Below are 17762 nucleotides of genomic sequence, written 5' to 3' on the forward strand. Positions count from 1 at the left end.
CTGTCCTTCAGATAAAACTCACAGTTTGGATAATAAATTCTGTGCTTACTTTAATCAGTCGCATTAACCGGAGCTGGTCCCCACTATAGAAAGTTGTATTAACAGTATTTAACCAACAGAGGGAGCCATGTAATCATTAAAGTGATGCTTATTTTTGAAGCCTTAGGGTTTCATTTCACATGAAGAAAGAAGCACAACGGCGATTAATCACAGTCAATGAGTGAACATCACTAATTGGACTAGCAAAGTTGCTGGTATAACAATTGGACCACAGCTCTGATACTGGAACTGATAATGAGCTAATAATAAATAAAATCATATCATATTACAACCTTATACACCTTTATCAGGATCTAATGTGGGTTCAATTAAAAAATGTGTATCTTGGAAAGAAAACAGATGTCAAACATTTCCACTCATCTACTCAACACTCAAGTAGATTTCAGGAAATGTAAACACCACTCTAGTCTACACCATGTCCAATTTCTACAAAATCTGACCAACACCCTTAGCACTAAACGCTACTAAACACTGAAGACTACAGCATTAAGCACTAAGATCCCCCAAAGTTGCAATCTGACTTAATACAATGATTGTGACAAGACTGTGTGAGATAAAACTGATACCACTGACATGCTCTTCCTGGTTAATGCAGGCAGGGTATGTTGCCATGGAGATGCAGTGTAGAAGGGTAGAAGGGCCCATGGGACTGGTGTAGTGTGTGAGTGTGTGTGTGTGTGTGTGTGTGTGTGTGTGTGCATATATAATGATCTTCTAGGTTAGGTCTACAGACCTTAATTGTGTTGTGTTTAAGTGATGTTTAGTTCATCATATATGTTTTAATATAGTGTAAATGGAGATTTCTTCTCCCAATAAATATGTAATAATACATTTAATAATGTTTGATGATTATATTATATATCACATTCTTCTTTTTCTTCTTCTTCTTCTTCTTATTATTATTAGTAGTAGTGGTAGTAGTAGTTGTATTGTTATTTTAGGCCATAGAGTCACTCCTGCCTTTGTCATTGGTCTTATACACACAATCCTATTAGCCACAGTATTGTGCCTGTGACTTATGGATTTGAGTGAAATTTACCTATGGCTTTAGACTCAAGTATAGCTGATAATCAGCCTTGGCATGCCATGCTTTATAAGCTTGTTTATTGCTTTTCTACTTTTCTGGCACTGCCCCAGCTAACTTTTAATGAACTTTTAATGTACAGCTAATATTTTAGACTTCCACATTTGTGTTTATCCAGAATTTGAGCCTTGAGAACACACTCAATAGAAACCGAGGACATGCATTAGATCCATTTTTCTGTTTTTCTGTTAGGTTTTAAGGAGAGTGCACATGAACTCTGGTCTTCACTGAGCTTTAATCAGTGCCTGAAGCTTGAGTTCTCTTTGTGAAAAAAAGGTCACCCAACTGAACATGCATGGGAAATTTTAATGAGAGGGCTTGTTTTGATGATGCAGTGCCTTTTTATTCAGAAGTTCTTATTATTTAGCTGCATGCTGGCCTTGAGCTTTTATCACACTCCGATATGGTTGTTTTCACTTAACCACTGTTGGGTGATGTGGTGTCTCCTACTCAGAAAAGCAGCAGATGCTCTTTCACATTTCAGAAATCCTTGGCTCTTTTTGAGAGCTGGTCGATGGGACAGCGCAAATTGAAAGGCACAAAGATGGAACAATGGAACAGAAAATAAGAGAGCTCCTTGTGCTTTTGCCATTAGTCCTATTCAGCTCCCTTTGTTGAGAAAGGAAAAAAACACTTCATTCATCCCTATGTTATGGCCTTGCGCTTTTCTTTTACACATCTATCCCCCATTCTCACTTGCTCTTCCTCTTTATGTCTCTGTCTCTTTCTCTTCTGCACAACCTCTTTGCCATAGCCATCGTCAAGCCAGAGAACGGTTGCTAGGTAACGTATGAAAGCCGAAATCCCTCGGCAGCTTGTTCCCTCTGCCCCGACCTGCCTCCACGCCTACTCTCTGATTAACTTTTATCTCTTCACAAGGAAAGTGTATATCTCCAAGAGCAAACACAATGCAAAGACCTTTCAAATGCAGTTTATAGGAGTGGGCAAAACCGGGGGCTGTTCATTAAAGACGTTAAATGGTACTGCACTGATGCTCTGAAGGGCAAGTGGAAAGTTCACTAGGAGCATCAGATTGCTAACTGAGTTATTTAATCTAAAACCTAGGTTCTAAAGGAAAGTGAGAGCTTTTCTCACAGCTCTTCTTTGACCACACATGAAGAGATGTCCATTGTACTTGGCCCAATGAGGTAAAGATTGGCTTGATAATATATAAAACCAAAGTTTTAGACAAAAATATCTTTCGTTCTTAAGAAGCTTTCAATCAAACATGGTTCCTCTCTTCATCTATATGTGCTGCTCTGGGTGCCATCCAAACATCAGAATGTGCCTGTACATAAATATGTGAAGAGAACACCCACTAACAACTATGAAAGTGTCCTGGACATAATAATCAGGTTACTTGTGAGAAGAGTATATAGGAGCCAATTTGATGGCAATAAATCCAAGAAAAAAAAAAATACAATTAAAAATTGTTTTACAGATTGAATTACATTTTTAATAATAATAATAATAATAAATAATTACACAATTAAAAATTGTGTTTCTAAATGGATGTAAAATCTACTTGGTTGAGCCACATTTGAAGATGTTGTAAAATCCTTGATATATGCATTCAAATTGAATTCTGTATTAAGGTTGCAAACCAAAAAATCTACAATTAAGTCACTGTTCTGTCCATACAATACCATAATCTATTTTTGTTATGTTGCTTAGAAGCCAAAGTTTTCTGTTAACATACTACATTGCATGGTGGAAATATTGTTTATAATAAAATAAATTATTTATTGAACATTGGATTTTTATCACTGTTTTACAAAAGCGGTACGCCACCTGAGCATGTATACTATGTAAGGAATAATACACAAAAGCCGATGCAGTTATTCGAAAATAATCTATGCCACAGTGCTTTGATATGGCCCAATGCAAAGGGAGCGTCATTATCATTATTACCATTATTATTATTTTTGTACAACCCCAATTAAAAAAAGTTGGGATGCTGTGTAAAATGTAAATAAATGTAAATACAAATGCAATGATTTACAAATCTCAAAAAGCCATATGTTATTCACAATAGAACATACAATAGAAAACATATAAAACACTTAAACTGAGTAAATGCACCATTTAAAAAAAAAAAGAGGAAATTTTGAATTTGATGGCCAGATCATGTCTCAAAAAAGTTGGGATGGGTGAAACAAAAGGCTGGAAAAGTAGTTTTACTAAAAAGAAACAGCTGGAGGTTAATTGGCAACAGGTCAGTAATATGATTGGGTATCAAAAGAGTATCTTATAGAGGCAGAGTTTTTCAGAAGTAAAGATGAGCAGAGTTTCACCAATCTGCGAAAAACTGCGTCTACAATTTGTGGAACAATTTCAGAATAATCTTCCTCAATGTAAAATTGAAAAGACTATGAATATCTCATCATCTACAGTACATAATATTATCAAAAGATTCAGACAATCTGGAGAAGGGTGAAAATCAATATTGCATGCCCGTGATCTTCGGGCCCTCAGGCGGCACTGCATTAAAAACAAGGAATGATTCTGTAATGGAAATCACTGCATGGGTGCAGAAACACTTCCAGAACTCATTGTCTGTGAACATAGTTCGCCGTGCCATCCACAAATGCTGGTTAAAGCTCGATCATGCAAAGAAGAAGCCATATGTGAACATGATTCAGAAACACCGCCGTCTTCTCTGGGCCAAAGCTCATTTAAAATGGACTGAGGCAAAGTGGAAGACTGTTCTGTGATCAGCCGAATTGAAATTTGAAATTCTATTTGGAAACAATGGATGCTGCATCCTCTAAACTAAAGAGGAGAGGGACCATACAGCTTTTTATCAGCATTCAGTTCAAAAGCCTGCATCTCTGATGGTATGGGGGTGCATTAGTGCCTGTGGAATGGGCAGCTTGCACATCTGGGAAGGCACCATCAATGCTGAAAGGTATATACAGGTTTTAGAGCAACATATGCTTCCATGCAGATTCCATCCCATCAGAGACCTGCCTCTCTATGATACTCTTTTTATACCCAATCATGTTATTGACCTGTTGGCAATTAACCTAAATAGTTGCAAAATGTTCCTCCAGCTGTTTCTTTTTAGTAACACTTACTTTTCCAGCCTTTTGCTGCCCCCGACACAATTTATTTGAAACATGTTGTAGCCATGAAATTCAAAATAGCCTTATTTTTTCCCTTAAAATGGTACATTTACTCAGTTTAAACCTTTGATATGTTTTCTATGTTCTATTGTGAATAACATATGGGTTTATGAATCATTGCATTCTGTTTTTATTGACATTTATTTACATTTTACACAGCATCCCATTTTTTTGGAATTGGGGTTGTATATCTGTACAGTCTGGAGTGTTCTATTCCACGTAATCCACAACATTTTGCCAATGATTACAATGCTTAATTTATTACTAAATGACATGTCATACATTTTAACAGTTTATAGTTGGATTTAGTATTGTGTAATGTCTGCAAGGCAAGTAAGTTCCTGTTACCGTTCACATTATAAATTACATGATAAACAGTTGTTCCCTCACCGGCATCTGCTTTTCTCTCTCCCAATTTCTCTGGCTCTCAAAAAACACAGCTTGTCAATTGGAGGAGAAGCCTCTAACTCTATCCTATATACTATAAGGTTTATCAGAGAAATCTCTAATGCCACTGTCTTGTTGGGAAATATTGCAAAGCACTATGACTTTTAGAAACATCTGCCACCTGGACCCTTTCCATACAGTAAATGTTGAATGAAATGTCTCCTAACAAAAAACTTCAATGGTTCTACATTTTTCTTTGTTAAATAAGAACGTATATTATGTTAGAATGAGTGCATTGATATAAACCTAGTTTTCATGTTACTGCCACAATTCACACCTTCTCACCAATCAGATTTGAGAATACAATCTCACTGTGGTATTAAGTGATTTTATCATAGGTAAGAGGGTTTTAAATACTCCTCTTCATGTCATGTCTAAGAGCACCCTTACCCATTATAAAATCACTGTAACACACACTCTCTTGTTGTTTATTGCTTTATTAAAATTGCCAATCTATTGCCCTCCCAAACTGAATACTTCCACTAATTTGCTTCTCTTCTCAAAGTCATGCAAAATGACAAACAGAGATGACTCAAAATATGACAGGTGTATTACACCAATGCCAAAAAAGCATTTCTGTGGAAACTGTGCACTGTATACCACTATGTATGCTTAATAATTGAAGCATAGTGTTGGAGGTGTTGGTTACCTCCAGTACCATCCTAAAAATCCTATACTGGGATTTGCAGCCTTACAAAATCCACCCTCACTATTTCTCTCAAGTCAGGCAGCATTCCTGAGCCAGTTGATCCACATGAAGAATAAAACTGCTAACAAACCTAAAGCTACCTGCAGGGTGGAGCAGGCTGAGGGGAAAAGGATGCGGTATTATTCCTGTGCCTGGAGCTATATGGAGGCTATTCAATCCTGTATAAGATACCTTTCTTTAGACTGCTGTGCATGCCATTTGAATCACTCCACTATTATAACTTATATGGCAAGTTTTCATCTTTATTTATTCATTTTCTGCTCCTAGACTGCATTTATAATATGCAAATTGTACTTTGCTTGTTACTTTTGACTTTCCATGTATTCATTCATTGATCTTCAGTAGGCAATTTATCCTGGTCAGCGCTGTGTTAGATCCAGAGCCTATCCTGGGAGAGCTGGGTGAATAATATAAAACAATCTAAACTAAGAATGGAATAAACCATGAGAGGCATGCTGTTATAGGAAAGTAAACAACAGGATGGTGTAATGTGACCTGAAACAAAACAGAGTCACTATTCCCACGCCAAACTTGATTATTTTCCAATAATCGTATTCCAAAGTTTTCTATTTTTCTTATACTATAGCAGTTTGTTAATACTTATTTTTCATTTATTAATGACTTACATGCTTTTAAACTGTTTCATAACATTTATTAAGTCATAACCTTTCTATAATATTATTCCTTACTTGAAAAAAAGCACAAGAGGCACAAATGTGCTGGAAAAAAACACCAACCAGAGGGGACACCTGATACTCCTTCCATACATGTTAATTAATTTTTTTCAATGATAATGTATTAGAATGAGCACGTTAATATAATCATTTGAATTACAGCTAATATTGTCAGAGCTGCTGTTTTAGAAAATTACTCAGCACTTTCTGACCAATCAGATTTGAGAATTCAATAGCTCTGCGGTATAAAATAAAATAAAATAAAATAAATTACATTCTGGGGTTCAATTCCTGCCTCCGCCCTGTGTGTGCATGTTCTCCCCATGCCTCGGGGGTTTCCTCCAGGTACTCCGGAGTCCTCCCTCAGTCCAAAGACATTCGTCATAGATTGGCATTCCCAAATTGTCCGTAGTGTGTGAATGGGTGTGTGAGTGTATGTGTGTGTGTGTGTGTGATTGTGCCCTGTGATGTGTTGGCACCGCCACATGTCCTAAGTCCCCTGAGATAGACTCTAGGCTCCACAGAACCCTGTGTAGGAAAAGTAGTACAAAAAATGGATGGAAGGAAAAATAAATGCACAGCTGGTAAATTATTTTCAAAGCCTAGCAAGTAGTTTAGGCCAGACTTTATGTGTTCTGATATAATTAATTATCCAGCTACCACTTTACAGTGTGTTTCCTTCAAATTTACTGAGTAGGTGTCCAACTGTACAAATTTACAGGCACATTTATTCATTTGGCATATATATATATATATATATATATATATATATATATATATATATATATATATATATATATATATATATACGCACAAAGTGACTTACCATTGGAGCTGTAGCGGAGCACTTTCGGGTTAAGGACCTCGATCCAGTGGTCCTTGAGCCAGTGGCAGTAACTGAGATCTAACACTCAGTAGTTTAGAACCTTAACCACTGCCACAGAATATGAGTTGGAACACATACCTAATTGTTTTCGTGTGTGTGGTAATTTGATGGCATAAATCGGGTACGGAGAGAGAGAGAGAGAGAGAGAGAGAGAGAGAGAGAGAGATGCCAGCCAATTGGTTGTAGGCTCTACCATTAGAATAGAGATGAGGCTCCAGTAAGAGAAACACGCGCACACACACACACACGCACGCACGCATACACACACCGACTCGATCCGTCCATCCCATCGATCACTTTTCCCGCCACACTCCTGCTTCACGAGTTTTCTCAGGTGTTAAAAGGGGGGAGACAGATGACCGTCAGTTGCGCGCGACGGGAAGACGTGACGAAAAGACGGTTTGCGCGCGCACACGCAATTTAATATGACCGCGTAGAACTGGACACAATCTGACTTTAACCTGATGCCGGATAATCCGATTAACTAGCAGGGAGGAGCGTTATCTGCAGAGAGAAGTGCAGCGCTGGATGAGTGGAGAGACATGGCGCGCGGGATGAGCCTGGGATCGCCTCTCACACCGCTGCTCATTGTGCTCGCTTGCTCGGCGCTTCACGGTTCGCGCGCCTCGCAGTTCCCCACGTCGCTCATGTGAGTACCAGTACATGGTGTGGTGCTGCTGTGTGTACACTGAGAAAAGTGCTTTGCCTGGTCAAACTGTTGATTGGCATTCTGAAGACAGTCATGTGCTTAATTCGGAGACTGCTCTGTTTTTTGTTTTTTTTAATTGACCATATTTGAAAATCATCATCATCACCATTCACAGCAAACAGATGAAAGTGTTCCACTATTATAAACAGATGATAAGCATAATTTTAGAAGTAGTGATATAACCACTTTAGTACACTCTCAGAAATGAAGACACAAACAGTACTTATCCTTATATCTGGGGTAGTACATTTACATTTACATTCACATTCATAGCTTTTAGCAGACGCCCTTATCCAGAGTGCCTTACAGAACAACAAATCCTCATGCTAGTTCACTAGCCCATGCACTCAGAACAACATTGAGCATATGTGATACATTATCTTCGATCAAAAATATATTTTCCAATTAGGCTGATTGGACAGAAACATTGCCTCATGATACATTTCTGTGATATACAGTATGTATCATGATATATAGGCAAGCAGCGAAACATTGTCAAAAACTGTGTGACTTTTAACATTTTTTTCCCTACAAAAATTCTTAACTATAAAACTAGGGAGACTAACATTAGCTGCAATATCTCAAACAAAATGTACCACGAGAAATGATTACCTGTGTAATATCTATCTCTTTGAAATTTAAAAAAATACTTACAATACCTGTGACATCTCAGAAAAATAAGGCATTGTGACATAGATTATCACATCAGTATTACATAACCATATTGCTCACTCCTACTTGCTCTATTGTAAATATTGTATTATGTTTTTTTTCTGCCATATTGTTCACCCATACATACAAATTTATAACAACTTAGTTTATACAGAAATGATTAGATTAAACTTCTCATGAAATCAGGTTTGATAGATAAAGAAAGGTGATACAAATAAAACTGAATGTGTTTTTTTTTCTACATATATTTCCACTGCACATCCAGATGTTCTGACTATCATTCAGGTCAACAGAGAGAGAGAGAGAGAGAGAGAGAGAGAGAGAGAGAGAGGGAATAAGTTGATGAATGAGAATATGTGTTATAGCATCACTGATGGCTCAGATCAACAGCAGCCTTTATTTTGTCAGTGTGATGGTGTCCCTAATTTACTGCCTTAGGGTGAAATTTAGGGAGAGAACACAATGTATAGGAAAGGAAAGAAAAATAAAAAGGCAATGCTGCATTGAATCTGCCTTTGTGAGCCCTCCAGAGATGGCTGTGACTAAGGGTCATTAATAAACATGGCCTTTTATATGCCTTTGGATTGGTGTAGCGTGTTTCCTAGGTCGCAACTGCATGTTGTTAGTATTGCTTGTTTCAGATACTGATGTTAGTTCTGACTCCTGCATTGTAATGATCTATTATTGAGGTGAGATGAGAGAGGAAGTCCTCAGGGATCCCCAGGCTGGAGCAGGTAATTATTCCCCTGATAAACTGCCAGGGAATTCAGTCCCACCGACTTCCAGCCCAGCTGGTTAAGCACAAAAAACACACACAGAAATAGACACAGATGTTGGTGGCCAGGCTAACTGTAGAGTAGTGTGTGTGAGGGTAAGAGCTAGTTATGTTTGGTGGCCTTGGAAAACCATCTACTGTACATGGTCAGATTTTGACATATTCTACTATGTATAGTGTAGAACCATATATATATATATATATATATATATATATATATATATATATATATATATATATATATTAAAGGTATGGAAATGAAATGTGTTTCTGCTTTGCATGTCTCTCAACTACAAGTAAAATTCTAGCATTTTAAAATCTGGTTACACCCAAAAGTGAAAAGAGAGAAGATTGCATTTAAATATTTAATTTTAGTTCTACTGAATGATGCCCTGCCTACATCAACATTTATAACCCAATCTACTGATGGAAAAATGACATTTCTGCCAAATTTTAAAGAATTACAAGTTTACAATGGGAAATGAGTTCTTACTCTGATTATCAGCATTATCATCATCAGTCTCTGTCTCATCTCTAGGGTAAAGGTCATCAGTGAGGAAATGATTGCTTATTTATTCAGTCATTTCTGTTCTGTTGCCTAAATTCATTGTTATTGATGTCTTTTTATTAGGTCATTTAAACATTTTAAAACTTTATTAGCTGTCATATGTACAGAATGTTTAAGTGCTCATCTTTGTTTTGATGATGATGTTACAGTGCAGGAATATTGTGGACATTTTGACAGCCTCTATCTGATTAAGTGATTTTTATTAGTTTTATGTCTGTTTCACTATGGAATTGTTTCACTATCCAACAACTTGATCAAAACATTATCTTTGAATTCTGACACCCAAGGCAAGGAAAGAAATCCATAAATAAAAACAATTCCATGTAATTTTAGTAAGATTTTTAAATGTTTTTTTTTAAGGTACAGATTTCAAAGTAAAACTTGATTTTTTCAAAACATGACCATTTTTTCCAGAATTTAGCTGCAGCAATAACAGATGCGTTTTCCCAGACCACCATGCATATGCTTTAAACAGAGTATAGTGAGCTTCTTTGGTTGATGGATTTAGCTGATATCTTTAGACAGACGTAGGTGGGTTCTGTCATTCTTCTTTCCTCGAGGCATTAGAAGTGTGTGTGTGTGTGTGTGTGTGTGTGTGTGTGTGTGTGTGTGTGTGAATGTTTGTGTGTTTGTGTGTGTGTGTGTTATTTGTTTTTGTATATTTGTCTGGGGTGTCTTCTTTTATTTATCCTAATGTAAAGTGATGCTTTTGGTCAAATTTGGCCCCAAAAGATTTATCTGGAAACGCTTCAGAATGTATATACATGAACTTGCTTACAGTGGTAATTCACATTGTCAATTTTTCCTAACAAAATTTTTAAATATTACTTTGTTGCACGGGCAGCAGCTGCTCCATGATTGTAGTGCTTGGAGTTATTCTAAAAAAAAAAAAGCCTAAGGTTACTTACTTTCCCTTATCTGAGCTGTACTCCACTGGTTGCAAAGGGATTAAATAGTTTATTTTAGAGGATCTCAGAGAAAGACACTTTAAATGCTAAATGGACATTGACATTTGTGTGTTAGTGAAAACTTATGTTCACTAGATTAAATGCATTACGGTAAATGTGTTTGTACATAAAAAATCCATTCCTCAAAATGCCTGCAGCTATTTTTTTTGTTATAAAGCACTGTATTACAAGACTGGTTCAAAATAAAACACAAACACCAATAAAGGTTTAGTGTTTTGGCTTTAGGTTGACAGTGAGAGTGTCCAGGATGGTGCATGTAAGAAATGTGTATATCAAAGTCAGTTCTGTTTTCATCTTCTTTACCAGGAAACAAAAGGATTTTAGTCACAACAACAGGAAACATTCCTCCTTGCTAATAAAGAGGATTAAGAAGGGAAGTGGATCGTTGGTGGCTCCAAAAATAGTCTGGAAAAAAGCAGGCACTGTTTTCCAGCAAGTAATTGATACTAATTGGATCAAGATGGTGTAGCATGGGGCAAAACTGTCTAGGCAACAAGACTACAAAAATACTAGGGCCTCCAGAAAATATTTGGCACTTGGAATGAATTTGGTGTAATAAGCAGCATCTTTCTGTTTACTCATCAAATTTCCATTCTGCATATACATAGAAGTATTGTGTGAGGTGCTACAGATGCTTGATGCTAAATATACCCTGCCCACAATGCAGGCTGGCACAATCTGATCACAACAGAGCTCTCCAACATTGTTTGTTATGCCCGTGAGGTGCTTTGGTGCTTCCTATGGACCGGTGAGAAGATGATGGGACAGCTGAGTGTGCTCCACTAGAGACACATTCACACATTTCTTTTGAACTTTGCCATTTGTCACACTCCTGTTTGTTATTCCGCAAAGCACTGAAAGTGCACCATTATCTTGTAGTGAAAGGCTTTGGTTCTTAATGCAATGAATGCAATTTTAATGCCTTGAAAAAACACTGCAAAACATATTATTTGTTTATCAGAATTTTGGCTTGTGTGATATCAATATTGCAATAGCCAACATTATGCAGATTAATCATTAAAAAATATCACTACATTTTCGATTGCGTGCTCTAAGCATCATGAATCAAGGCTTTGGTTAACAAAAAAACCCAAACCTTTTCACTTTAGTTAAATTGTAATCTGTTTTCAATAAGGATGCAGCGGGTAGTGTCGCTGCCTCACAGGCTTCAGCGTCCCCTGACCTTGATTGACTCTGTGTGTTGAGTTTCACATGTTTTCTCCTGCACAGCAATATCTCCAGTGTTGACTTATCACCTAGAGTTTTTAACTTTTTCAGTGTTCATTTGCGTCCAGTTGAACATGAATAAAGGTACTGTAGGTGTTAATTCAAGACTGTGGATGTTACTGTGTTTTCTGTGGGTTTCCCCTGGGTTCTCTGGTTTCCACCACATTCCAAAAGAATGATTATATGGTTGATTAGTGACAGAAAACTGCCCTAGCAAAAATTTTCTATGAAGCCTGTGTACAAAAATGACTATAACTGTGTGTATTTCTTTGTAAGATAGTAATGATTCCTTGTAAACATTTGATCAACTCTAATAATGCCTGATAAAGCTCTAATAACGTACTACACATAATTCCTTGATAACATATAATCATGTTATAACTATTCACAATGCATTATACAGTGCATCCGGAAAGTATTCACAGCACTTCACTTTTTCCACATTTGTTATGTTACAGCCTTATTTCAAAATGGATAAAATTAATTATTTTCCTCAAAATACTACAAACAATACCCCATAATGACAATGTGAAAGAAGTTTGTTTTGCAAATCTTTGCAAATTTATTAAAAATACAAAACAAAAAAAGCACATGTTCATAAGTATTCACAGCCTTTGCTCAATACTTTGTTGAAGCAGCTTTGACACCAATTACAGCCTCAAGTCTTTTTGAGTATGATGCTACAAGCTTGGCACACCTATTTTTGGGCAGTTTCTCCCATTCTTCTTTGCAGGACCTCTCAAGCTCCATCAGGTTGGATGGGGAGCATCGGTGAACAGCCATTTTCAGATCTCTCCAGAGATGTTCAATCGGGTTCAATCTGGGCTCTGGCTGGGCCACTCAAGGACATCGTTGTCCTGTTGGAAGATGACCCTTCAGCCCGATCTGAAGTCCAGAGCACTCTGGAGCAGGTTTTCATCAAGGATGTCTCTGTACATTGCTGCATTCATCTTTCTTTCGATCCTGACTAGTCTCCCAGTTTCTGCTGCTGAAAAACATCCCCACAGCATGATGCTGCCACCACCATGCTTCACTGTAGGGATGGTATTGGCCAAGTGATGACTGGTGCCTGGTTTCCTCCAGACATGAGGCGTGACGCCATTCAGGCCAAAAAGTTAAATCTTTGTTTCATCATGGTCTGAGAGTCCTTCAAGTGCCTTTTGGCAAAGTCCAGGCGGGCTGTCATGTGCCTATTACTGAGGAGTGGCTTCCATCTGGCCACTCTACCATACAGGCCTGAATAGTGGAGTGCTACAGAGATGGTTGTTCTTCTGGAAGGTTCTCCTCTCTCCACAGAGACACACTGGAGCTCTGTCAGAGTGACCATCGGGTTTTTGGTCACCTCCCTGACTAAGGCCCTCCTCCACCGATCGCTCAGTTTGGCCGGGCGGCCAGCTCTAGGAAGAGTCCTGGTGGTTCCAAACTTCTTCCATTTATGGATGATGGAGGCCACTGTGCTCATTGGGACCTTCAGTGCTGCAGAAATGTTTCTGTACCCTTCCCCACATCTGTGCTTCGATACAATCCTGTCTTGTAGGTCTACAGACAATTCCTTGGACTTCATGGCTTGGTTTGTGCTCTGACATGCATTGTTAACTGTGGGACCTTATATAGACAGGTGTGTGCCTTTCCAAATCATGTCCAGTCAACTGAATTTAAACAGGATGCACCTGAGCTCAATTTTGAGTGTCATGGCAAAGGCTGTGAATACTTATGTACATGTGCTTTTTTTGATTTTCTTTTGATTTTTAATAAATTTGCAAAGATTTCAAACAAACTTATTTCACTTTGTCATTACGGGGTATTGTTTTTATAAATTTGAGGAAAATAATGAATTTAATCCACTTTGGAATAAGACTGTAACATCACAAAATGTGGAAAAAGTGAAGCGCTGTGAATACTTTTTCCGGATGCACTGTGTGTGTGTGTATATATATATATTTATATATATACATATATATATATATATATATATATATATATATATATATATATATATATATATATATATATATATTACTATGTAAATGTTTAAGCACTGAGTGCTTCCAAAAATGACATGGGCACAAATGTTTTGTAACGTACATTTTACACTACAAGAATAAAGGTAGTAACTTAATTATAATGAGGAAGCATTTAACATAATTAGTTTACTTGAAGCACTCAGTGGTGACTAAATGCTTATACTATATTTATAGTTGTTAATAAATATTACAGCTGCTGTACAATTATTCACAGGTCATTATTAGTTATAAAAGCTATGTAATACATCACTTGCCAATGTGGCACTTGCATTACAACATGATTATAAATTATCAAGTAATTAATGATTCATTTTTCAAGGAATGAAACATGATAGTTATGCATTTGTAGGAAAACAATCCTGGACTGGGTGGTATGATGCAGCTTAATGCGAAGAGGAACTGTTTTATTTCCTCTTATACCACAGTGATTAAACAACAAATGCAGTTTTTATGGACAGTAGGGGGAAACTGGAGAACCTGGTGGAAACCCACACAGATATAGGGAGAACATGTGAAACTCGAAGCAGAGAATAACCCACGCTCAGAATCAAACCCTGGAACCTGGAGCTGTGAGGTGGGGACACTATATGCTGTACCACAATGTGCAGTCACCTGTAATGTTGTGGAACATCGAAGAGATGAGTTAGTCCCTGTTATCACTTATGTTATAGGAGCTATAAATAGTTGCTCATCACTAGCTGCTCTTTTTTTTTCTCTCTTGAAATTAACTCTTTCTCTCAGTACACTGGCATTCCATTTCACCAGAAGAATGGAAATCGACTCATCAGATATTTTCAATAAGTATAAACAAATGAATTATTTTATCGCTGCAGGTCTGTTATAAGATTAGTCAGGACACTGTTAGGTTTCTGTGAGTAGAGAATAAGTGACTCTGTTTAGTTGCTGGTGAGCAAAATAAATACTTTTTATAAAGCCCTGAGTGTCTACTTTCATATGAGCCATTAACCACTATTGTAGAGCATGACATCACAAATAAATTCAATGTGAAACATGAGAGTTAATGAGACAAAAATACATTTAAAATAAATAAATAAATAAATGCAACTTATATTGCAGAGAAACTGTAATGGCAGGGATAGGTTTCCACCCAGTGTTATATAGGCTCTGACCAAAATGAAGCACTTACTGAAAATGAATGAAAGTTTTTAATATATCACAAGCCATTTCATATTTGCAACATAATTACACATCATGACTGCATCACTGGATACTGTGTGTTTAAGGTCAAATACACCTTCAATGTGACTGTATTTGCATAAGTAAATGAAACTTTCTATTATAGAGGCCTCGTATGCGGTCCATAATATTCACATAATTTAAATGTACTTTCAGTAGACTGGGAACAACCGAAAGAAAAAAACAACAACAGGATGATGGCAGCCAAAACCAATAAATGTGCTCAGTTTAAATTAAATGTATTCAGATTGTGCTGGCATCCAGAATTTAATTTAGAGACAGTGCCGTATTGATATTTTGAGCACAAACCATGTGCATGTTCCCTATTCTGCTGTGCAGAAAGAGGTCTTGGCCTCCACAGACAGTGCCAGAGCCAATCAGATGTGTTTGAATGGGTCTGCTGAACTTTTGCCACTCCGGCACTTTGATGTAAACAACAACCTTTCAGGCCATCAGAACCAATACATCAGCCAAAAAGCATTGTGTGTGTCTATGTGTGTGTGTAACAGACAGATATGCAACTCTTTGCTCACCATTTTATAAGAAGGTAATGCTTAGTCTGGAAGACAACATTTCGTCCTCTATTAGATCGGAGTGCAACATAGACACAAACAGTAAGAGTCTGAGATTTAGGTTCTGATCCCAGTTCACCACTTTCCATGCAAGAGTGGAGGAGCGTGGGAATACTGTATGTTATTTGTACTGTTCTTTTTGGGAGTGCTGATATTTCTGTTGTGGCCTGGGAAAACTGGCCACATGTCGCTGTGGCTAAATTCTGGCAAAGAGCCCAAAATGACAAATATTTATTTGTAAGTATTATTTCTAATTTGATGGTGCTGAAAGTAATGTAGTGAAATGAGGATATTTTGCTTTGAAATGTAGTGGAATAAAAGTCTGCACAAATGGAAATACTTTAATAAAGTACAGATACTTGAAAAAAGTACTTAAGTACAGTAACCTCTTACATGTATTTTGTTAATGGAAACTAGTGAATTTCATTGTGTTTAAGATACATGCAAAAGAGAAAGATTTCAGTTCAGGAAAGCCTGTAGGGTCCAAATGTCTGCCACTGATTTCACCTTTCTTACTGGATATCACAATTATACAGTATACTGGTTGTAGATATCATCGGGGGCTGCATTATGCAAATGTGCCTTTTAGCTTTTATTTAAAAAAAAAAAGAAAAGTTTTTAGTTTGTTCTGTACGCATCCTGAGGCTGAATATTTCCATTGAACATCCTTTGGGTATTTTGCTAAAACAAGGTCTTTAGAAATGTTTTGTTCATTTTAATGATTATAATATACAACAGGCCTCGAACTCATTTTTGTATCCCAGCACTACAACATGACAGCTGATTCCTGACACCTGGGAAGTCACATGGTCCTGTTCTCATTAGGATGATATCTTTGGGTTCTCTTTCTCTCTGTTTGTGTATGGTGTGTTTTTGTACATTTTAAAAATTCCACAGTGTGTAATGTCTCTTTCTTTGCAGCATTAAAGAATGGGTGGATCAGATGCAGCAGGAGCTGGTGACCGTAGCTGACACAGCCAGTGCAGGAAAAAGCTTAGTAGAGGTTAGGATTATTATTATTATTATTTTACGTACCACTGTTATTACTACTACAACTGCTGCTACACATAAACACACACACACACACACATGCTGCTTAACCATTTACCCCATATACAAAAAATGTACACTGTTACTCAAATCAAAACCTGTGTCAGAAAGTTTTTCCCATTTCCATCCACATCCTGACACAAAGTGCTTTAAAAATTTCACACACTTGTTATTTTTATGTTATATGTATGCAGTTCACTGAAGCAGTTGTCAAGAATTATTTTACTTCCCCAGTGCATTGTAGCCTTAAGACCATTTGAAGAATGTTTGAGTATTGATGCCTGCTCCTTCTCACAGTGATGTTAGAACTAGCTCATAATACATCCCACTTGCAAATTTGGAAGATAAAATCTCATGGCACATCTTGAAATTATTTAAAGTCAGTGGGCTTCATGGGGCAGCATTGAACATCAAGGTAGTGCTTTGAAATTGTGTCATTTTCTGCTTAAATGCATTCTTGTGTCTTTATTGTCATTGCAGATCTTTATGAATAATCAGAAATACTACACTGTGGAAACAAACTATGCAGGAAGGCTGGTGGATAATGCAGCACGGAATATAGAGAACTTTTTAAAGAAGCGAGCAAAAGCACTTGAGGTACAGTACACATACTTCCTGGCTGAGAAAACATAAACTTCAAACTACAAACAGTTGAAATTTGCGACAATGTAAATAAGTAATAGCACAACGTCAATCACTGCACAGAGGAAAAAATGTATGATTATGTTTGGTTACATACCCATATTAGGAAGATTGAGCCATTATTTTTTTCTGCTATTTAAGGACAGTGCAATGCAGGCCTCTCTCATAGTCCTGCCATTGCTGTGAGCACAGGTGTGTGTGTGTGTGTGTGTGTGTGTGTGTGTGTGTGTGTGTGTGCACGTGTGTGTGTGTGTGCACGTGTGTGTGCGCATGTGTGTGTGCGCGTGTGTGTGTGTGTGTGTGTGTGTGTGTGTGTGTTTGTGCCAGATGGTTTTGCTTTTGCACAGCCAAAAGATCAATTGTTTTGTGTCTT

General features: G+C 37.3%; 1 protein-coding gene across 5 annotated transcripts in view; it reads left to right on the top strand.

The window, feature by feature from the left end:
- The first annotated feature begins 7232 nt into the window (after positions 1–7232).
- Positions 7233–17762, top strand: part of LOC108264659 (voltage-dependent calcium channel subunit alpha-2/delta-1) — a 118211-nt gene continuing 107681 nt past the window's right edge. For 4 of the 5 annotated variants that reach the window (XM_047153276.2, XM_053678103.1, XM_053678100.1 and 1 more), the window contains exons 1-3: positions 7234–7634; positions 16619–16700; positions 17228–17344. In XM_047153276.2, the coding sequence (XP_047009232.1) occupies positions 7528–7634; positions 16619–16700; positions 17228–17344 (306 nt within the window). In that variant the 5' untranslated portion in view covers positions 7234–7527. Of the gene's footprint in view, positions 7635–16618; positions 16701–17227; positions 17345–17762 lie in introns of all 5 variants that reach the window. The other variant, XM_053678101.1, reaches the window with a different exon arrangement.

Source organism: Ictalurus punctatus, chromosome 4 (assembly GCF_001660625.3).
Source record: "Ictalurus punctatus breed USDA103 chromosome 4, Coco_2.0, whole genome shotgun sequence".
NCBI lineage: Eukaryota > Metazoa > Chordata > Actinopteri > Siluriformes > Ictaluridae > Ictalurus > Ictalurus punctatus.